This window comes from Girardinichthys multiradiatus, chromosome 15 (assembly GCF_021462225.1).
Source record: "Girardinichthys multiradiatus isolate DD_20200921_A chromosome 15, DD_fGirMul_XY1, whole genome shotgun sequence".
NCBI lineage: Eukaryota > Metazoa > Chordata > Actinopteri > Cyprinodontiformes > Goodeidae > Girardinichthys > Girardinichthys multiradiatus.
This window is the reverse complement of record NC_061808.1, coordinates 7,800,902-7,824,786: the sequence shown is the minus strand read 5'-3', so window position 1 is coordinate 7,824,786 and position 23,885 is coordinate 7,800,902. Positions and strand designations below refer to the sequence as shown.

Sequence of the window (23,885 nt, the reverse complement as noted above, 5' to 3'; positions counted from 1 at the left end):
TAAACCTGCTGTATAATGCTGCAACATTACTCATTTGTATTCCCTCAACATATACATAAATTATGATCTAAATATGAGGCCAGCCTGCAGCGCAAGGAGGACTGATAGTTAGAAATCAAATGCATGATGAGAAGACCCGTCTCTTCCCACATAAACACCATCTCTGTCTGTTCCACTTCAAGGTAACTGTTGGGAGATATAAACCTGACTGTTTGGGTGGTGGGGGTGGGGGAGCAGGGAGGATGATGATGGAAGATAGTGGGGTGGGGGGTGGACAGATGTGGGGATTTGAAGACAATCAGGAAGTGAGGGAATAGTAGTGGAGGAGGTGGATACTGAGCCTGTTTCCATGGTAACCTGCCATTCGAGGGTGCTGGAACATGGATGGGGTTGATGGGGGGTTTTGTGGTTTGCCAGTGCTCGCGTTTTCATGGATCCACAAAAATAAAATCCAATAAGCAAATCCATCAGTTGCCTGCAGATCAATTTGTTTCAGCTTCCTGTGGGTTTGTGTCCTTTTCAACCGTTTGGAAGCAAAATAATTTCAATCCTTCTAGGATCTTGTTATGAACTCTAAAGCTGAGGTTCATGCAGTAGTTATCAGTTAAAAACAGCACAAAATGCTACAAAAATATTAAACCAAAATATTATCGGTAACAGGGAGCCAATTGCAAGAAGAAACCGATTCCCTGTGTATTGTTCCTGCAGGGAATTCAGAAGGGCTTAAAGAAACCTGTAAAATGAACAAATGGATTCTCTTCAGACTTCCTCAGGTAGTGTCTATTTTCCTTTTAATCTGATTGGAACAGAAAAATTATGAAGTCAAAAGATTTTAGAATGGTAGGATTTTGTTTTATAATTTACTTCCTGTCTTTTTTTAAATCTCATCTCATCTTTATTTATTTTTTGGAATTTCTATACTTTATTTATTTTTTTTTTACAATCATTTTAATTAGCAATACACAGCACAGCTCATACTTTTTCAGAACTTACACTTACTTATTTAGACTTAGCAGTGTTATAACCCGGCATCTACCCTGACTTTTCCAGAACAAGTTACTTTCCAAAACTTTTTGTTTACCATTCGAGAAGATAGAGGTTACCTACCCATCCCCACAGGTTACTTTCTGAAGCTTACAATTTGTTTCTAGAACTTACAGGTTTCTTTGCTGAACCTAGAGCTTTGAGCTAGTTATTTTTCTGAACATACTTTCTCTATCTTACATTGAACATTCCTAGAATTTAAAAGTTACTTTTCTAAAATGGATGTTTGCTTTCTGGAGCTTACAGTGTACTTTCTAGGACTCACAGGATACTTCCCTAACTCTTAAAGATTACTATTCCAGAATATCCATGTTACTTTCTAGAATTTACCAGGTACCTTCCTGGTTGATACTTTCTAAAATGTATAGGTAACTTTCTAGGGCTTACATGTGGCTTTTTTGTTAAACGTAATTTTTATTGGTTGTTTTTACATTTTGTAAACAGAGCAAACAAATGTCGGCAACAGATAGTCACAATCTGATATACAAAACAATTAAAGTTACACATATGAAACAACAGTCAAGTTTACATTTAATTTTTGGAGCAGCGTATGTCTATGAGACAAACCACAGTAATTGTTTTCAAAGCATCTCATCCATTTGCCAAATCTTATTATGTAAAGTTCAGTCTACAGCCTCAGCATAAATGCTAACCTTTCTATTTTGTGGGTTTCCTTAACTAATTTCAGCCACTCCTCCAACATTGGAGGGTCAAGTTGCAGCCCTTTTTGAGTGATTGTTTTGTGATTGTTTTTTCTCTCAGCAAATATTCAGCCGATTTTCAGCAAATTTCAGCAAAAGCGGCTCCTAACGATAGTAACAAAGTACACTGTCGAATTTAAATCTTTCAAATAAGTTAAAATTTTTATACAGGACCAGAAAATGTGAGTATGGTTTGCCTCTGTGTCCCCTCAACTCCTGCAGCCCGTAGATGCATTAGAATGTCAATAAAACTGTTACAAAAAAACCGCACCAGATTTTTCCAACTAAACTCTCGCGACTAGACTGAAGAGGAGGTTGAGGCAGCAGATTCACACATATTATCCCATTGCTTGCATTTTGTTACAGCATTCAGTTCTTTCTCCCATCTTTTTTTTAACATAATCTGTTAACATTCCTTTGCCTTTCAACAAGCCCTGATAGAGATTAAAATTCGTAGACCTACATTGCTTAGAATAAGCTTGAGAGACGAGTTCGATTATCTCGTTAGCCTTTGAAAAACACATTTTTGGTATGTTCGTATAAAGTATTGTTAAGTTGTAAATATCAAAAAAAAGAATATTTTTCTAAATTGTATTTTTGTCCTAGTGTTTGGAAACTTGGTAAAGTATTCCTATCATGTATCCAGTTATTCCTTTATGTTACCAGTTATTAAAGTTTGAGTCATTTTGGTTAGGTATAAACTCTGAATCATAGGCCGTCCATCTAAAAATTCATATCTGGCTGCTCAAATTTAGTTCCCTCACAACTTCAAACCAGGTCAATAAATGTAAAAGATACCAATGGATTTAACTTTTTTTGACAGGCTGCTGTAAGTTTCTGATCCCCAGTCAGAGTTTGTATTGGAATATTTCCACACGTTTTCCATTTCCTTCCACCTAGCCTTGCAAGTACCAGCCTACCACTGTATTATTGTTTTGAGTTGAGCTGCAAGGTAATAATCATAGAGATTTGGAAGGGATAAGCCCCCTTTTCCTTTTCTAATCCTGAGAGTACTATGTTTAACTCTGAGTTTCTGCCGCTTCCACTCATGAAACTAAGAATGAGGGATTCTGACGGGCAGAGACATAAATAAGCATAATAGATAATAGTCAGGTCTTGTTTACACGTTTTTTTTAATGCAGGTCATTCGCAAAGTCAGCCACATACCTAAGTATCTGATTTTCTTGAACCAGTAAATAGAGATTTTGTCTTTGAGCTTTAGGGAAGCGTACATTTCACCTTCCAGAACCTTTAGGGTACTTTTATTGAACTAAAAAGTTACTTTTCCAGAGTTTTTAGTTTTTGGAAACAAGTTATGCTATGAGGTAACTTCTAAACTCTTAATATGTAACTGATAACTTACAGGTTAGTTGGATGTCACAGTGTAATTTTTGATAAAATAAACCTGTAAGTTCTAGGAAGCTACCCTGTGATGATGAACATGAATACATATTTATACTTACACATTTTACATGTATTTACATCATAAAACATGTTTTGGGTAACAGCTAAATGCTACAATTAACGATAGCTGTACCAAATCTGACTTTATTTGCATGACTTGACGGATGCTAATATTTCAGTTTAATGCATTTGTCACCACATGCTAGTAATGTGCTTATTTTGCTTTATTAATAATACAGCACATTTAGCTAAAACAAATAGCAGAAAACAAAAAACTGAGAAATATTCAAATTTTGGAAACCAAAACATTGGATCCAAGTTTTGCTGATTTTAAATTAGGACTGCTAAGTCAATAACAAATCATTATCACAGTAGCACTGTACTCATGAATATGCACATTACAGGATCTGCCTGCACTGCAATAAATGGTAGTTAATTAAGTATCTTGAATAAAACGTTTTAGGGAGTAACAAGGTGGTGAGGTGGTCAAGTTGTAAAGAAACTACATTTAAGTTGTTTTGATATCCAAATAGCAGATGTTGGCCGGATGCAACGTTTTCAACAAAATCTTGGTGAGATGAGAAAATATTAAATTAAATATTTTTTTCCATTAGTTGAATGGATGGCTTGTTTCATGAGCTCTTTGTCTACTATGACTAAAAAGCGGAAAGACATTTAAATTTTTTTAATTACTTGTTTATTATTTGCAAGTTATATCACAAGATTAACCGATGTTGTTGCATATTGCCTGTTTTCCAAAGGTAACACATTGAAAGACCAAACAAATATGAATTAGCTGCAGCTAAATAAACAATTCTACCTGTTGATGACTATTGTTGCTCCTGGCAGTGGTGATGAACACATCCAGGTGGCAGAGAGTCACATTAATCATTCAAGCAATACTTTAAACTATCCATCTATCCATTGCCCACATTTCCATGCAAGGTCACAGGGTGGGGTACACCCTACACAGGTCTCTGGTACATCATTGTACTTTAACGTAGATTGCTGTTTACTTTTGATTTTGTTAAATGAAACAACTTTATTAGCTTAATGGTAGAAGTGAAATATTAACCCACTTGTCTCCATATTGGTGCAAAATAAATCAATTCAGGCACGACTGTGTCGTGAACCAATTTCATTAGCAGCATAAGATAAAGTTCTCATCATGCTAAAACATGAATGCTTGCATCTCTACTTGTGCAGAAAAACCAAGTCGGAAAGATTTAACTCTGTGTAACCCTGCAGAAGAGTCATGAAAATGTGAACGTCATTTATTAAGCTGAAGCCATGTTTGCTGTGAGACCTTTTGCCAAACATTGATCCGTTTTTAATGTCTTTTTTGTTGCCTTCTTTATTAAAGTATGAACACCTGGATGATTTAATCTAATATTGAAAAAAAAAACTGGAGACCAATATTAATAAATTAACGTTTTTTTTACAATGTTGTTGGTTTCCATCTGTTTAATAAGTATTTAAGAACTGTAAACAAAATATATAGTGTGTCCTTGTTGTTTGTAGGTTGCTTATTTCAGAAAATAGTGAAAAAAGACAAAGTAACAGTAAATAAAATGTCCTCTTGAGAAATTATAAAATATTTTTCTTCTTTGAAAATTTTATTTTAGATGTTATGAAAAGTTACAGCATTTTGTTAAAGGTCGCTGAATATTAAACCCAGGATCTGTAGATAATTGGTCCTGGATCGCCCCCTGTTGGTCATTAAATGGTGTTAAGATACATTTCAACATTGGCTGGTTCACATGGGCCTATTTATACTTTTTCTGATCAGGTTTTCTCTATAGGCACACTTTATAATACATTTATAAACCCCATGTACTTAAAAAACTGAAAACATTTCCATGATAAGCCAAAGGGTCTATCTGGAGTGAATTCAGTGAGAATATTGACAACACAGAAATCATCCATTATTATTTATTGGCTTCAAAACCATTAAGAACTAAAATATTTTTATTGCATTTTGAATTCAACACATTCAACAGCCGCAATTGCTGTGCTCCTTGATGCTCAAGAAAGTCAGTCATGCCAACACGATGGAGGATGCTAACTCTTTTAAGCACCGATATAGATGTCCTTTCCTCCAGGACAGGTCTATCATGCTGCAGATCTCCAAAGACATTAAAAACATACTGTTTAAAGTTGACAAGTATTGACCTCCTGACAGATTTCTTCTGTTTTTGCTTTTTTGTTTTTTGAATATAAAAGACATTTATTACACATGGGGCCCAGGCAGCTGCAGGGAAAAAGTTGCTTTTCAGTCTTGCTGTAATACTTCTGAATCTCCAGCATGATGGCAACAGTCGAAACAGGGGTGAGAATAATCCTTCAAAATGTTTTTATCTTTCCTGAAGCTTGAGAATCAGTGTAGATATCCATCAATCTGCAGTGTAGCTTACACAGTTCTCTAAAGTAAATACCTGTTTGCAACAGTGCAGCTGGAAAATTACGCACAGAGCCAATAGAAAATGATGCTCTAAACAGAACAGCAACAAAACCAGCAGTTTTATAGAGCAGTTTCAGATCATCAAACACATTTTAATATCAAAAAGAACCTGAGTAAAACACAAAAATGCAGTTTTCACAGCTTTCAAATGATGATTTCATTTATTACGGGAAAAAGCAACAAAATCACAATGTGAAATAATTTCAGTAGGATCTGCCCGACAAAATAAAGTAAGCTAAAAACAACATGGCATGCTCCAATCTCAAGAACAAAAGTCAAATGAGAAACAAAGTCACTGACATCTGTTTGACTGGAAAGGGCCAACTTTAAGGGACGAATTACAGTGAGCGCCATAACCCACCAATGGAGATAAATATGGACATTCATAACTCCTAAATGCTTTTCACTCAAAGGTGGAGCCACAAAGAGTGAACAGTTTAATCAAAATGATACAAGAATCCTCAAGTATGTCTCAAATTGTGTCGCCGAGATTTAAATGCTTATGAAGTGTTTTATTCATATTTATTTATATGAAATCTTTCCCAAAACAAATTATTTTGGTTTGCGAAAAGTTGTGAAAAGTCAAATTTTGTTATTTTGTCTTAAAAAGAAATAAAAAACAATGAATGAGTTTTTGACCGTAAGATAAAGTCAACATTAATTCACTTCTTGTAGATCTCACTGCTGTGTTAGCTGAGCAGAGTAATCTAACAGCGGCATCTTATATAAACCAGCAGGAAATTCACATCTGAACTCCTGTATAGGACTCAAGAACTTCACCTTGGTCTTTTTCAGCCACGTCAGGAAGCTCTTCAGATCAGCGCTGCAGTAAAATCTGTTCATGGACAGATCTAGGAAGCTGAGAGAGCGGAACGCTGCTGGGTCTGGGGAAGCTATGAAGTTGTTGGAGAGGTAGAGGGTCTCCAGACTTTTAGGTAACACATCAGGTTGGAGATATACCAGGGCATTGGATGAGAGGTCCATCTTCAGCACTGAGGCAAGGCCCTCAAAGATACCTCGAGGAAGAGAACGGAGACTGTTGGAGCTCAAGTTGAGACTGGTCACATTTCCAAAGTTCTTGAAGAGATCCAGACATTTGCCCTGAGCCCATAAAGACTGCAAGGAGTTGCCGTGAAGATCCAGAACTTTACCTTTAAATGGACCAACACGCCTACTGAGTGTGCACCACTTGATTATGTTGCCCCCATAAAAAAGCAGCTTTAGGCGTCTCATCTGACCAAAAAATATATAAACATCCCCCAGGTCTGTCAATCTGTTGTTTTGAACGCTCAGAGAGGAGGCGTTATGTGCAAACTGAGTAATGGTGTTCACTGATGAGGACCTTAACCTATTGTTTTTCAGATTAAGGATATCTAAATTAGGTAAAGATGTGGGATAACCTAATTCCTGCAAGGAGTTATCTGTTAAATCTAGGAATTTCAGATGTGGAAGTCCAGTAAATGAGCCATAACCCAAAACGCCGATGTGATTCTGAGATAAATCTAAAATTTCCAGGTTTGTCAGAGAGGCAAAGGTGTGAGAATAGATTTCCCCGAGCAGATTGTGTGACAGGTTGAGCATTTTCAAACTACCCTGAAGACCTTCGAAGGCATTTCTATGTATCTGATTCACTTTGTTTTTAGAAAGATCCAATTTTGTGATTTCTGTCAGCGGACTGAAAACTCTCTGACTTAGGGCAAATATTATGTTCTTAGACAGATCCAAAGAGAGGACTGAACTGTTTTTCAATCCTTCAAACATGTGGAGGTCTGGATCTGGGAGATTATTGAATGAGAATCCTTTCCCTATGTGTCCAGAGACTTTAAGGTGAGATATGTTTGTCCCCTCAATGGCTCTGAAAAAATGACTTAATTTATCCACACTGAGTCCACTGGAGGACAAGTCGAGAGTCTGGAAAGATATTCCTCTGAAAGGATTCCCACATTTCTGCCAGTCAAAACTCTCATTTGACATGTTTCTCAGGTAGACACCTTTAAGGCTGAAAAGTGTGAAGTGTTTTCCTTTAAAACCAACAAGATCAGACTCACAAACTTCATCAATTTTGTTCAGTTCCAGATTCAAGTAAGTCAAATCATTCATATTTGCAAATAACGCGGAAGGCTGGAGTCTCTTAATCTGGTTCCCGTATAGATCTAGAGTCTGCAAAGATGAAAGTGGTTCCAGATAGCTTTCAGTCAGAATGGACTCATTAAGCGAACAGTAATCCAAGTGGAGACTCTGGAGACTGGACAGTCCAGCAAAGGCCAGCTGTTCCAGTTGAAGACCAGGGTTTGACCCAAGCACCAGCCTCTGAAGGCGCCTCTGACTGCTGAAGGCATTGGTCCGGATCACCAGTGGCACCTTCTGCTGCCCAAGGTCTAGCTCCTGCAGCTTCTCCAGGCCGGACAGCGAGGTGGGGTTGATCTCACTGATCTGATTGTTCTCCAGGAACAAGTGGGTGATGTGGGGGGGAAGAGGAGGAACCGAGCGGAGGTTTCTAAATGCACAGAAGGCGATGGAGCCGGCAATGAGGCATGACGGGAAGCAACTTGGTATCTGCAAGTATGGAATCAAAAAATGAATGAGATACCAACATTATTCATACTGTCTGGTACCATTCCTACAGTGCATGGCATACATGTGCATCTTACTAAATTAGAATATAATCGAAAGTTAATAGATTTCTGTTCATAAGTCTAAAACTCATTTAGATTCATTACACTCAGTGATACATTTAAAGCAATTATTTCTGTTAATTTTGTAGATTATTGGTTACAGCAAATGAAAATCCAAAATTCTGTTTTTCTAGAAAAACCATAAGACCCCAAGAAAATTAGTTTTTAACACCGAACTGTCAGTCTATTGAGAAGTATGTTCATGTGCTGTACAGGATAAGCACTCCACACCTGGTCTAGCCTCCTTTTGTTTGAATGCATCTATGCGGTGTGGCATGGAGTCAGTCAGCTAGAGGCTCTGCTTAGGTGTCAAGAAAGCCCAGGTTGCTTTAAAACGAGCCTTCAACTTGTCCCCATTGTTGGCTCCAGTGTCTCTCATCTTCCTCTTAATTAAACCCCACAGATTCTGTATGAAATTTAGATTAGGCAAATTTTTTTGGCTAATTAAACACTGTGACACCAAGTAGCAAGTGCTACAAAACATTATGAGTGCGATAGACTGCTGTGCAATTGATTGTGCGCCTTTTTTTGACCACACTTTTTTCTTCCACTTAATTTTCCATTCATGCAATTCAACGCTCTTGGAACACCTTTTTCAGCAATAAAGCTTTGCGGCTTGACTCCTTAGGTGTCAATGACTGTCAGGTAGACAACTCGCCATGATTGTGTAGCCCATAAAATGGCCTGAACATAACATTTCTACATTAAAAAATATTTTACTATTGATCCTATATAATATTTCTTTTTCTAGAAACTGAATTTTGGGTTTTGATTAGCTGTAAGACATACTTAACAAAATAAACATTTGAAAAAAATCCACTTTTTGATGATAAATGGTTTTTGAGATGCAGCTGAATATTATTAATTCAAAATTTTAGTTATGTTGATAAGTGAATGAGAATGTATAATTGGTATATTTTCCTTTTGTAAAATAAATACCGAAAAATCAATTACAGAGTAACTATGAAAAATTGTGTTACTGTTCAAGAGTGAGCATCTTGGGGTAATCAAGAATCTAAAACGAACACTATGTGCTCTCTACAAGTCAAGAAAACACTCAAAAAAGTATTTTCTACCCTAATTAAAAATAAACACGTGGAGTTAGCGAAACTCTACTGGAACATTTGGTCAGACAAAGAAAAGGTTAAGCTTTTAGCAGAAACTCTCCAGGTGCAAATGGTATAAAACAGACAATGAATATGTGGAAAAGCACCTAATGGCAACAGTTTGGTATGGTGAAAAAGCTGTGATGCAGTGGGCCTGTTTCGCCAACAAATCCCTTGGGAACCTTGTTTGAGTGCACGGCATCATGAAATCTTTTAAATGCAAGGACATTTTAAATGAAATAACGGTGGCCTTGGCCAGAAAAATAAAAATTAGGTTGCAATTTAGTATGTAGGGGGGACGCAATAATTCTGCTCTAACCCTGTTTCTTTTAGCAAATATGGTTAATTTGGTAATATGTATTGCATTACATAACTTTACCTAACCCACATTCATAATTGTGTGAGGAGAAATGACAAAATACACATTGATATTTGCTAATGTAACACCAACTCGTATTAAAGATGAAACAAAAACGATTAGTAAAAACCGACATCTCAGAAGAATTAAAGAAAATGTACTTTAATATTTATCATAAATATTTTAAACATATCAAACAATATGGACGATCTATGAAACTCAAATTGTTCAATAAAGGTTTCCATACCTGCATGAAAACACCAACAACAATCATCTGAATGCCAAGTGTCCTCGTCTTCATACTGCTTCTTCTCCTAGATATAAAAATAATCCTGTCCTGTTTGCTGCAGAGGCTGCAGTAGGCAGGCTTTTTACTTGTGATTGTTGATGTCAGTGTTCCTGTTAAATAGGATTTCCCCTTTTTTTTCAAAGTCCAGGTTTACGAGAGGCAGGGAAGTACCTCTTCATGTTTACGGTCCTCTGCTGGTTTGCACTGTCAGGATTAGGGTAACATCCTACATTGCACAACTGGCTGTTTTCAAAAAATGTCCTGTTTGCCAAGTCTAAGTTGTGTAAGGAAAACTTTTGATATTACATCATGTCCTATCTGATTTTGAGACCAGACAATTTAAATCTAAGTCAAACTGTTTGGCACCAGAACATTTAAAAAAATAGGGAATGATTGGCCCTTTGCTTCAACTGACGGCGGAAATATGTGATAAAAAAAAAGGTTTATTGTGACAAAAGGAGGAACTGAAACGTTGTTCCCTGATGAAAATTAAAATACTCAGTCGTTATATTTTTTAGCTCTAAGTATGAAACTAAAACATTTTGAAGATAACTCTGTAGTTTAATTTACCAACAGTCTTATTCTTTTCGAGATTTCCAGTTTGGAAATAGACTGGATATGGTCAGATGTGCAGTAATATGCAAAAGTCATCTCCTTTCTTTATTTTCATCTTCCAAAGATCCAAACATTCTTAGAATCTTTTAAAGTGGTCATAATCACACGTTTTTCTTGTTTTCTGAGTGTCCTTTAAAGTTTTCTCTGGGTTTTTTATTATTCTTTTTAAAGGAAGAGTTTAGTTTGCAGAGTTCCTTAATGCTAACACAAACATGCTCCTAAATACAGGACTATCAGGTACTGTTTACCTGTTTTGACCTCCACTATTATTTTTTAAGTAAACAATGCACAATTTGTACTTTATGACAACAAGATGTATATTTTTATACGACAGATTGTTCCCTATTCACACAGGAGTTTTCTGATTATGTCTTTAATATATATCCATATTTGGATTGGACTCCCTAGACATAGGGAGTAAGGGTAAAAACATCCGATAAAAATTTGATTTGGAAAAAACTGTACTGTGCATTAGTCAGGGATTACCTCACCAATTAATGTTAAACTAAGCAGCCAACAAAATATATTATTGTTAAATTTTTAACCAAAATATGATGAATAATTAGGACTAGTTAATTTAATTCTGATGGTGTGAATGTATGTTTCTTGTAGGTTTTTACCACAGGCCTGCTGAATTTCACAACTTCCAGCAAATAAAGGTTTGTCAAACAGAGAGAAAAAAAATGGGAGACATGCTGTCTGACTTTGTGCCAGTAACCAAGTTTCATGGTCATAATTTAATGAAGCTGTTGTAGTTTAACAGTACTGTTTTACATTTCATTGACACTCTAACTGCAAATAAATGTCAGCAAATGTTTTTGTTTTTCCTTATGTGCTTGAAAGCACAACAAATTAACCTGGGTCCTTATTTCCCAACTCTACTGAGGCTGTTCAGACTTGCCACACCGGACATGTCTGCTAGAGCAAATGAGTAAGTCAGAGAAATGACACCAACTCCACAGTTTATTTTACAGCTGTTACCTTATTAAGCAGTTGATTTAGGGAATTTATTTTGATTCAGTTGTTAACTCTATCATGAGCCAGCATGGAAAGTTTAGGGCACCCTATAAAAACCTATGTGGTGTTTTATGTATTTGGGCATATGAATATTTAATATAGATTTGAACAATACTTAAAATTGAAGTAATAAAACCACTAAAACTGAAGAAAATACCTTTTTTAAACTTTTCTTAAATTTTATGTCAGGAATAAATTAGGGCACACCCGCATTTATTTTCACTTTACATCAAATGCACATGATGAGAAGATGCTAATTAGCATTTTGAAGGAGGTTTACCCTCTTTAAACATTTTAGTTTGGTGTGCTCCTGACTGTTAAGGTGAGGGTGAACAACTGCATGGTAAGATTGAAAGAGCTGTATTAGGAATAATACTCTTTGCACTTCAAAACCGAACCTTATACCAACTGTGTGGCATGGAGGTGGAGTGTCATGGTTTAGATGGTTTAGAGGTGATTTGCTACAACAGAACCAGAACCTGGCAATCTCACCATCATAGAATCCAATTTGGGTGGTTGAGAAAAGTCTCAGTCAGTCATTTTCTACTGCTTATTCCATAGTGGGTTGTGGGGGAGATGGTGTCTATCTCCAGCAGTCTATGGGCAAGAGGCAGGGTACACCCTGGACAGGTCGCCAGTCCATCACAGGGCAACACACAAACAACCAAGCACACACTGATTCATACACCTAAGGGCAATTTAGAGTGACCAATTAACCTAACAGGCATGTCTTTGGACTGTGGGAGGAAGCTGGAGTACCCGGTGATAACCCACACATGCACGGGGAGAACATGCAAACTCCATGCAGAAAGACCCCTGGTCAGGAATTGAACCCAGGACCTTCTTGCTGCAAGGCAACAGTGCTACCAACTGTGCCACCATGCAGCCTAAGCTTACAGCACCTGCTATTCCCAGGAAGTCTCCCATCCAAGTACTAAGCAGGCCCTACCCTGCTTGGCTTTTGAGATCAGACGAGATCAAGCGTGTTCAGGGTGGTAAGGCCGTAAGCCAAAAAGTAATACTAAAGCTGGGCCCTGCAACATGACAATGGCCCAAAACTTATCAGACAATCCGCCGCTGATTGGCTAAAAATTAAGCAATTGAAAGACCTAGGTAAAGAAAAAGCACAAATCTATCTATCTAACTATCAGAGGGTAGGGTCTCCTAACTTTTTTCACAGATGGAAGCCAAATTTCTGTTGATGTCTACGACCTGGCCCTTAATTACAGGTCCTTCTCAAAATATTAGCATATTGTGATAAAGTTCATTATTTTCCATAATGTAATGATGAAAATTTAACATTCATATATTTTAGATTCATTGCACACTAACTGAAATATTTCAGGTCTTTTATTGTCTTAATACGGATGATTGTGGCATACAGCTCATGAAAACCCAAAATTCCTATCTCACAAAATTAGCATATTTCATCCGATCAATAAAAGAAAAGTGTTTTTAATACAAAAAACGTCAACCTTCAAATAATCATGTACAGTTATGCACTCAATACTTGGTCGGGAATCCTTTTGCAGAAATGACTGCTTCAATGCGGCGTGGCATGGAGGCAATCAACCTGTGGCACTGCTGAGGTCTTATGGAGGCCCAGGATGCTTCGATAGCGGCCTTTAGCTCATCCAGAGTGTTGGGTCTTGAGTCTCTCAACGTTCTCTTCACAATATCCCACAGATTCTCTATGGGGTTCAGGTCAGGAGAGTTGGCAGGCCAATTGAGCACAGTGATACCATGGTCAGTAAACCATTTACCAGTGGTTTTGGCACTGTGAGCAGGTGCCAGGTACTCGACACTGGACTTCTGGCATTTTGGCATTTCCTTCTCCCCAGTCTTCCTCCAGACTCTGGCACCTTGATTTCCGAATGACATGCAGAATTTGCTTTCATCCGAAAAAAGTACTTTGGACCACTGAGCAACAGTCCAGTGCTGCTTCTCTGTAGCCCAGGTCAGGCGCTTCTGCCGCTGTTTCTGGTTCAAAAGTGGCTTGACCTGGGGAATGCGGCACCTGTAGCCCATTTCCTGCACACGCCTGTGCACGGTGGCTCTGGATGTTTCTACTCCAGACTCAGTCCACTGCTTCCGCAGGTCCCCCAAGGTCTGGAATCGGCCCTTCTCCACAATCTTCCTCAGGGTCCGGTCACCTCTTCTCGTTGTGCAGCGTTTTCTGCCACACTTTTTCCTTCCCACAGACTTCCCACTAAGGTGCCTTGATACAGCACTCTGGGAACAGCCTATTCGTTCAGAAATGTCTTTCTGTGTCTTACCCTCTTGCTTGAGGGTGTCAATAGTGGCCTTCTGGACAGCAGTCAGGTCGGCAGTCTTACCCATGATTGGGGTTTTGAGTGATGAACCAGGCTGGGAGTTTTAAAGGCCTCAGGAATCTTTTGCAGGTGTTTAGAGTTAACTCGTTGATTCAGATGATTAGGTTCATAGCTCGTTTAGAGACCCTTTTAATGATATGCTAATTTTGTGAGATAGGAATTTTGGGTTTTCATGAGCTGTATGCCAAAATCATCCGTATTAAGACAATAAAAGACCTGAAATATTTCAGTTAGTGTGCAATGAATCTAAAATATATGAATGTTACATTTTCATCATGACATTATGGAAAATAATGAACTTTATCACAATATGCTAATATTTTGAGAAGGACCTGTATATATATACAAAAGGCATATACAAAACAGAAGATGAAAATCATCAAACAGAATGCTTGTTTTTCTTTTAAGTGATGTTGAGTATGTCCCAATTCAGGGGCTGGATCCTTCGAAGGACTCGGTCTACGTGGGCTGGGTCCTTCATCGACCGCTAAAACCACAGAGGCTGGAAGTGAGCAGCTGTGGATTGGGATGGTCTAGCCTCACTGCCGGGAAGGCTGGTGAGGCAAGCTGGCAATTACTACGGCAGGAGCGGAAAACTCCGAACACGTCGGAGCACGTTTGAAATTAGGCGATGTCTTGATAAATCAAGCAGATATTTTACGTCTACACGGTTATATTCCTGCACTAGAAACATTGTAGAAGTTCATTTGTGTCACAGAAAGTGTAATTTTTCACAATTTAATCACAGCTTTTGGCGCTGTGATCCACCATGGCTGCCCCTGCTTCACCAATCTGCTTCAACCAGCAATGAATCATGGGAAATGATGGACCGCGAAGGATACTCTCGACCCATCCTTCAAATCGGGCAAAAGAAGGACACATTTGTCGGCCGCATTTGAAGGAGTCTCAGAAGGATTCATGAATTGAGACAGCCTTTGTTGCCGCGCTGTGACGTAATTGACCCACAAATAAGGCCTTCGAAGGATCCAGCCCCTGAATTGGGACACATTACTGACTTCTGACTTTTTAATGGTACATCTATAAACCCAACTTCTGTGATTAGTAGTGCTGCTTGGGGGCCCCCTGCTGGTGTGGGGTTCCTAAGCAGCTGGTTCGGTCTTTTGTTTATTGAGGACAACATTGTTCATTTATGTTGTTTAAGTGCAATTGCATAATTTTTTTTCTTCAACATCAGTATGTGACCATCTAAAAAAATATTATAATATTTAAAGAGTTGGGGTCTTGGGTCCTGGCGGGTATGTTGCCGGGGTTTTGGGCTGGTGCATTCCCAGGCGCCCAGCCCTGGCTTGGGGACCTTTGGTGCATCGGTGGGCATAGGGGCCTCCGAAACTGGCGGGTAGGTCTCATCTCATTGCAGGTGCTCCATCCTTCATGGAGCACATTCTGCTGGCGGGGTGGAGGGTCTGTGGGAGGGGGTGGGGTGGGGTCAATCTGGGCGTCCAATGTCTTATGTGCTCTGGGAGTTGTTCGAATGTTGGGGTGGATGTAGGTTTCCTTCTGGGGTGGGGATGGGTAGTTGGCCTTGGATGGGTGTGGGCGTCGTTTGGTCTTGGGTGGTTCCGGCTCGGTTTCTGGTTCCTTGTCTTGGTTCCGGTTACTGAGGCCAGTCCCTTTTATGTCTGGGGGAGGGGGTTCGGAGGGGTCTGCATGGTTCGAATGTGCGGGCTGGCTGGGGTTGGTCGCGGGGGGGATGTATCTATACTGGCCCGGAGCTTGCATTTGGGTGGGCCTGCCGTTTTGGGTCGGGTGCAGTTTGGTGGCTGGGGACGTTGGTCCGGGTTTTCAGTTGGTTCTCGGGGCCTGTTACCTGTCCCTAGTCTTTTGCCCGGCAGATGTGCCTATGCCTCCCTCCTTTGTTGGGACTCGGCAAACGGGGGTGCCTATTGGGGACAGCCGGGGAGCTGGCTCCCTGGGAGTGCGATTTGCCCCCCAGTCCTTCCCACCCCATCATTGGACACCTCCCTCTGCCAGCTCCATCACATTACCACTCATGGAGGGTCTTGGTGTGCGGGTGCATCATTGGAGTGCCGCAAGGGTTTTCCATCTCTGCGGTCCCATAGCAGCCTGTGCCCCAATTTTATTGTACAACTTAGACACTCTCACTTATAACGTTTTCATGACATTCACATGTATGGCCAGGGTCACCCGGGTCTGGGCGTTGCCGGTGCTGTGTGCCTGTCTTTGCCCCAGGAAGGAAGGGGACCACCTCCTGGGTCCCGGGACTGGTTGCCCCTAGGGGGTACCGGCGCCTGGACCTGGGAGTATAGAGTATGCATGGGGAGTGTGAGTGAGTGTAAGACGTCCATTGTTGTTTGTCTTTACGTTGGGTGTGAGTGATTTTATGTGTATGCATGAGGGTGGGAGTGGGTGATTGTGACTGTGTGTGCCTGTTTTTTTTTTTGTGACAGGTTGGGTCTTGGACTGCGCCCTCTCCTGGATCAGCTTAGGCCCCCCCATATTATGGGGGGTCTATTTCCTCCACGCCACACTACCTGCCGGTGGTTGGAGTCTCTGCCCGCTGGTGTCCAGGGCCGGGTGTTTTGGTGTGTGCTGGCTCACTCCCGCTGGCTGCTTGCTGGGGCCTGGCCCCCTGGGTTCTGTCGGGCCTCTGCTTGGGGGGTGGTGTGTCCCAGGGTCTTGGGCCTCTGGGTCCATGGCTGGATCTGCTCAGGCGTGGACGGCTGCTGGCAGGGACTGTGGGCTCGTCGCTGCGGCTCCCTGGGGCTTCTGCACTGTCGCTGCTGGGTGGTTCCCCTGGGACTCTCCACTGCTTTTCTCTGGGGGGGTTGTGGTAGTCCCGGCGGTGGTTCTCCTGGGGTTCCTGTGCTTTGGTGGGCCTTTGGATGTCTGTGGCTCGGATCTCCTCAGTATCAGTCCAGGGACCATGGGGCAGGTCTGTGGGTCCTCACATTCGCTATTGCATATTTTTGTGGAGAGACCATGTATACAAAAGCGCGTCCACACTCATACTTACAGGTGTTAAGCTTCAGGTGTTGACAGATACACAGATCTTCTATATGGGGCTGCACCTCTCACTAAGTACATTTTACATTCATAATTACCGTGTACTATTTTGATAAAAAAATAAATAAAAACAGCTGCAGGTGTATAAGCAAGCAGGGTGCAATCTTGTATTCTCTTCATCCTTCTTTCTCTCCTCCACTCTTTCCTCCTTTTCTCCCCTTTTTCCCTTTTGCCCCATCTCTCTCTATTTTGAACGTCTTTTTTCCTTTTCATTTCAGTCTCCGTGTCCGTAACAATTGAAATATTCCCAAAGAAGTTTATAATAAAGTTTCTTTTATAAATATCAAGCAGAGCTTTAAAGCATTAGCTGTGATGCTCTGCTTGTGAAAGTAAATCTGTTGGGCAATTTCTTGGCACTCAGACAACAATTGTGAGCGATACTCTGCTGGACAGGACACAGTAAAAAAAAAAAATAATAATAATAATATTTAAAGAGTTGTCCTAATTTTTTCACATGTCCCTATGTGGGTCCCGCTAACTAAATTCTGCCTGGGGCCCCAGTCAACTTTGGGGCGGCCCTGCATTCATTTAATTTTTCAGTTTTAATATAACACACGTTATAACAAACATAAGAGGGTTTTTTTCTCGTTTCAAATACAACAGGTTCTTATAATTTCAGTCGTGTGGGCCGGTTTTGAATGAGCAGCTCTGCAAAAGGGGAGGAAGCAGGGCGAAGCAGAGAGGAGTGACTTTCTTTCAAAAATAGTTCACTTCATCGCAGCAGCAGCAACCGGTGCAGTAGCTGCTGTGGGTGTGTGTGGAGGGCGACAATCATGGCTCTTTACGGAAATAAATAACGGGACTGGTGAACGATTACATCCTAACTTAGGTGGAGGTCACAAAAAGAGCGAAGGGGAGTGAAGAAACTTGGTTGCGGCTGAAGTCGGTGCCACACGGGTCCTGTGTTGATGTATTTGGACGCGAATACCTGCCAAGAATAGTCCCGGTGAGTAAAGCTCTTCTCGTTAAAGCGTGTTGAAGACATACAGCATGGTGGGACAATTACAAACGAACGTTTAATTTACGTTAGACTTGACGGAGTTTTGGGAGTGAGAGACTCGAACAGCGCATTCATTCGGGGGAACAAGGTGAACAGGGAGTTAAACTTTCTGGCAATATGGCCGCTCACAAAGCTGCCCCGAAAGTTGGCAGAACTTAAAGAGAAATTCGGGACAACTTATTTTTTATTATCAGAGTTGCTGTTAGAGGCGATGGTGTACAGTTAAAAACCGTTAGTTGAGCAGTGTACGTGGATCTTTTATCGAAGGGGTTGTCTTTCCCTGCCATGAGTAAAAGTCATGCCCACTTTTTAAATCCAACCGGCTATTGGTTTTCAGGTCTTCATCAGGGGGAGGAACGTTATTCCATTCAAAAACATGGCAATTGTTAGGTTCCCTGGCTTTTCAACAAAACATACCAACTCTGAAGATTAACTCTAAGGATTATTATAATAATCAGTGTGCAATATTAAATTCGGCTCGCTAATTTAGGGATAGGTGTACTTTATTATAATTAAATGCCAAATTTTAGAGCTAGTTTTGTCTGACCAGAAGCATTTACAGCAGTGGTTCCTAAAGATGGGGTCAAGGATCAAAGGGCAAGATCCTCTGAAGAAATCAAAGTAAATAAAAATGAGAATAAAAACATGCAATGGCCACTTTCTTAGGTACATGTTATAGAAGCTGGTTGCATCCTTAAAAACTGCCATATTTTGCTCATGGCATACATTTATCAAGGTGTCGAAGATGTTCCTTAGTGATTTTAGTCCATACGCAGTTGCTTTAAATTTATCAGCTGCACATCCATGATGCAAAAGCTCCCATTCCACCACATCCCAGAGGAGATTGAAATCTGGGGACTGTGGAGGCCTTGGAGTACACTGAACTGATCTTCAAGGTAACATGGTGTATTATCCTGCAGGAAGGAGAAGATGGATGCACGGTGGCTATAGAGAGATGGACATGATTAGAGATGATACTTGGGGTGGTGGTACAAATTTGTGCCCAGAAAAGATCCCCCATTCTGAAACATTGAGTTTTGTCGTTGCATCAGTGAATTCATATGTATGAATGTTCCAATAGATCATCTTCACAAAGACTAGTTTCATTCATTCATTCATTGAGCCAAGAATTACCTCAGTTGGGCCCAGGTGGTGTAGAGGCAAAGTATAAAGAACGGAAACACAATTTAAAGAGCAAAAAAAAAAAAAAATCATTGTACAAACCCCCTGGTTTCAGCTTCCTGAATGATGCCTCGGCATGTAGCTCCAGTAAGAAGGCGAGTGGCTGAAATTTGGAGGATTTGCAGGTCGACAAAGTAAAGTCTTATCCAGCCCAATAAACTGAGAGTTACAGTCATCCAAATGTGAGGAGATTAGTTGCTGCAATTAGTAATTATTTTTAGTAGTAACTATTTTTAGGATGTTTTAAGCAAAAAAAAAAAAAAAAGGACAAGTGCTTCTTAAACTGGATCTTGTTTCAATGCCAAAGCACTGTAGCGTCTAAAATTAGCTAAAACCCTACATTCATATGTATTTTAACAGGTTGTTTACAACTTCCTGTGCAAGGAGTGTTTCTGGTAGTTTCTCCATATCTGTACACATAGCAGGAAATGAATGCAGAAATCTGTATAAATGCATTTTCTTCCACTATCTTACATTATTTATAAAGTTTGAACACTCAATTTCACAAACATTTAAATGACCACAGATAGACCTTTAAATGTAATGATTTCATGATGTTGTTATAACTCTAATATAAAGCAAGGGTATCAAACACATTTGGGGCTGGTATCCTCCAAGTTTCAGATGTGCCCCTGCTTCAGCACATCAAGATCAAATTAATTGGTTATTAGCAGGCCTCATCAGAACTTGATCAAAAGCTGATAAATTTTAGCGACTTAAGTCTGTTGTACTGGAACACCAAAACATCTAAAAGTTGCAGGACAGTGGACTCTGAATAATGGAGTTCAAAATCGCTAATGTGAAATCTGCTCCACTTTTCAAGCACCCCTTGTTGCCTAAATTTGCACTAATAACACAAAATCACAGCCTGTCTGTCTTAAACTGGGCACAGCACAGGGTTGACCCCTAAGTCTGCGGTTATTTGACCTAGGGGAGCTCTTAAAAAACAATATAAATATGTAAATGTTCTGTTTAACGTATCAGGTTTTATTTAAAAAAAAATAGGCCTTTTGCATTTTCCTTCCCAGAGAAAGTAGCTCAAAGGATGACAACGAAAAGCACAGATTGAAGCAACTGATAAGTTGGGTCATGTGTGGACAACCTTTTTCGCCTGCTAGGTACATATTGTGTGCTTCAGGTACGGGAAGGTTTGTTTACACCTAAAACAGGGCAAAATAAAAGGGCAAACAAGAATTAGCCATCTGCCTTTTTTTTTTCTGGGATCCACCACCCTTCACCTAATAAGCGGGTAGATCTGCAAAAGAATCTGTTTTGTTTTTACAAAAGCGTTTTCTTTTTAACCTTTTCTTTAAATGCATATGGAAAGACTTGAGCTGTTGTCGGTTTACTGCATGGCTAAACTGTGCGACTATCTGCTCTGTGGGTGGGGAGATAATAGCAGTGAGGATGAAACCTATGATTAGTCTGGTTTATAAAATTCCCCCGGAATCAGATTATAGTGAAATTAAAGCGTTCTTCGTTTTGCATGTAGGAGTAATTGCTGTAAAGTTCACAGCAGCCTCGGGGCTCTTCAGTCAATTATTGTTTTACATGAGTGATTCTTCTTAGTTAAGGCACAGCGTAGCTTGTAGCATTACCACGAGGAAGAGAAATGTCACGGCAGACTTGTTCCTGGAATATAATTGACGTAGTGTATCTGCACAACAGCTTGTTTGAATTCCTGTTCAGGTTACTCTGAGGTCGATGACACTCCAGAACGTTTGGACAAAAGGTCAGGTGAATTTGGACATGTTCTCTGTGCCACATTTTGTGACATGAATTAAAAAGTGCACATGAGTTTTGATGCTGAGACTCCGATTTAGGCTCAAAATGTTTAATCAAATGATCATCCTTACACTGTTATGCACTTTTCTACACAACATAAAACACAACTTTCACTTCCTATAGCTTGTACCTCTTGTCTCTCTGGCACGCTCATCTTCTTTCTTTTTTCGCACTCTTAAACTTCCTTCCGGTTTCTTTAATTCAGCTCAGTTTCTGTTACGTCGTCATCCTGCTGCATTTCTTTCTCTGCGTTGCTTTGTCACTCATATCATTCTTGCTTTTACTTCCTCTGTAAATAAACAAAGTAAAGAGCTGGTTTGTGAGTCAAATTCAAGTTGGATCTCTGTGAATGTAAATCTGCGGGAGTGGAGCCTAATAATAGGATATGCAGGCTGTAATTAGGTGCTGCCATGGTATAGCATTGAGTGTCGTGGCTTAAAACGGCAAACAATGAGAGGGCCTGTGTTGGTAGGGCAAGTTGGTTCTAGTGCAAGTGAGACAATGAAATATGATCTCTGAAAGGCTCCCTGTCACTTTAAAGTGGTCTAAATGTTAGATTAGACCAGTAAATCTTTTTTTTTTTTTTTTTTGCTATATAACAAATAAACTTTTCATGATACGGGGTTTTAGTCAAATCCACGTCTTAGAACATGAGAAAATTTGTTAATTTGATCCTCAGTGGACTTTTGAATGTGGACATTTCAAAACCTTCCCTCAACTGTAGAGAATGCTACCCTAAAATAAATGTGATTTTATGCTATTTTTATTTAAAGGCATTTAACTGTCCTTCAGTAGTCACCTTTCCACAGTCGTTTAATTTTTTTTTTTATATTTAAACATATGTTGTTGCAATACAGCGGTTCTAGTTTGATAACAAGTAGGAACCCAAACACAGGCCCATTTTACCCGATTTACGTCTGGTGTATTGAGGCCATGCTGTGCAGTCCTCCATCAATCAATTTCTAGAAGCCTGGCTGATAGGCGACACATTTTTGCGCCCAAAGCACACATCTACCATAGCCACATATTTGAGCCACTGGACTATATAAAGTGAAGTAATTACTAATGCCTATATGTCTCCAGATTTCCAGTTAATTCATATAAATTTTACCAATTCCAATGAAAAGTTTTCAATTTTGAATATTTCCTAAAATGTCCACCTTTATTGCAACCCAAGTTAGGAGTTGTTTTCATCCACCCAGAGTTTTGACCTGGGTGACGTTTCTTGACAAAATGTTGGACTGTTTAACGCCAAAATCCTCATTTCCATTAATTTGGCAGTTTTGTTGGTGCATAAACTCGACCACAATGCTGTTAGTCAAATAAATCAGACGAGCTGGTAGGAAGTTACACAGACAAACCAGACCTTGAAGACAGCATACATCCAACTAAAAGGTAACTGACTTATCATTAGCTGCAGGCAGAGTGAGTGGAGGTGACAGTCAAATAATGTGCACCGCCTAGAAAGCAGCTTTGCCAGGCATGAACTAGAAAATAGGCCCGGATTTTTAAAAACTGCTAGCCGCAGGGCAGACTGGCTAACACAGTAATCTGCTGCAGACTTAAATATGTCTACAACGCCACTTCTGCACCAGTCCTCCAGGCACCTTTTGCAATGCTTGCTGTCCATGTTTAACGCCTAACCAGAAAGTTGTTACTTTTGTTTTTACCTGCATGGTGACAGCTTTGAGCTCCTGGATGAATTTGTGGGATTGTCTCTTTGGCTGCTCAGGAATCAAAGATCAAGAATAAACTTGTAAGGAAATGTGGGGTTTTGCCTCCAGTTTAGCCTACTTGCTGTTGTTTTTGGTATTTCTCTGAAATCTTCTCTCTATTTAATATTAATGGATTTATTTACCTGTATTCGTCTATATTGTTTCAAAATGTGTAGCTTGGATGTAACCATATTAAACCATGACATATTATCACAGTGTTGTTAAAATGTTTTATTTTAAGCTAAAATTATTGCAATGGATCCAGTAGCAATACCTAATTTCCTACAGCATAAATGTTATTGACATAGTTATTTATAACTGCTAGAAGTCGTCATATTTGTATCATTTTACTCAGTTATTTGGAGTGTCTTCTATATGACAATACATCTGTATATATTTGGACTGTGGTGTTTTTACTAGTAGAGAGAGTATGCTGTAAGCTGGCTAAATCGGCTTTAAAATGTATTACTTGAAGCCCAAACTACAGAATATATGCTTAAAGCTTTTTTGGTAAAGTTTTTAATGAAGCTCAACATACAGCAAAATGTAAGACTTGAAAATTTCTTTGATTTAAATTTTGATTTCCCCCGACACCTGATTGTGTCCTGAGACGTGGTGTGAAACATACATAATTGCATATTCACTACCTACGGTTTTAATGTTTATTTTATTTTAATATGGTAATACTTTCAAAATCTTCCATAACCATTAAAACGGACAAACGTTTCATCCTGACATGTTGGATTTATGAGATGTTAGCTTTTCATTCATAAACTGAGTAAAGATTACAATAAAACAAATATTAGTCAGGTAAATATCATACTTCCGGTCTATTTTTCAGTTTGCAAGCCTTTCTCTTCCCTTGCTTAGAGACCTCAACAAACTCTTTCCACTTGTCGTTACATGCGTGTCCCAGGATCCTGAACGCTGAGTCCAACCACCGGTGATGCCGTCGGCCCCATAAATCACACTGTTCTCCATTTCCTGAAAACTTGAACTTTTTAAACATTGATTTAGAAAATTGCACTGAGCTTTCTAATGAGTCGCCCACGGTAGCATGTGTGTTACGGTAATTGGTCATTTAGAGGATAAATAGCAGTCAGAGGCTCTTCAGAAATGCTGTCGTCTAAAGTTGCTGCACATGGTAATGTAAAT

The 23,885-nt window shown here is 39.7% G+C and overlaps 2 protein-coding genes and 1 non-coding gene across 7 annotated transcripts in view; 1 reads left to right on the top strand and 2 right to left on the bottom strand.

Moving 5' to 3' along the window:
• Window positions 1-5,065: 5,065 nt before the first annotated feature.
• On the bottom strand, window positions 5,066-23,859 carry LOC124881608 (toll-like receptor 5). Of its 2 annotated transcripts, XM_047387243.1 has the most exons (3): window positions 23,554-23,859; window positions 21,146-21,304; window positions 5,066-8,166 (listed from the first exon to the last, which is right to left on the bottom strand). In XM_047387243.1, the coding sequence occupies exons 2-3, from the start codon at window positions 21,167-21,169 to the stop codon at window positions 6,289-6,291; spliced, it is 1,902 nt and encodes a 633-aa protein (XP_047243199.1). In that variant the 5' UTR covers window positions 21,170-21,304; window positions 23,554-23,859; the 3' UTR covers window positions 5,066-6,288. The 2 variants fall into 2 exon arrangements, with proteins under 2 accessions (XP_047243199.1, XP_047243198.1); XM_047387242.1 differs by lacking the exons at window positions 21,146-21,304; window positions 23,554-23,859 and adding an exon at window positions 9,997-10,150.
• LOC124882578 lies at window positions 12,561-12,679 on the bottom strand. The gene has a single exon (XR_007041941.1). It is a non-coding gene; the product is annotated as a 5S ribosomal RNA (ribosomal RNA).
• Window positions 17,682-23,885, top strand: part of dtnba (dystrobrevin, beta a) — a 50,422-nt gene continuing 44,218 nt past the window's right edge. For 3 of the 4 annotated variants that reach the window (XM_047387248.1, XM_047387244.1, XM_047387247.1), the window contains exon 1: window positions 17,682-17,994. The gene's annotated coding sequence lies outside the window, so the exon portion shown is untranslated. The remainder of the gene's footprint in view (window positions 17,995-23,885) is intronic. The other variant, XM_047387249.1, reaches the window with a different exon arrangement.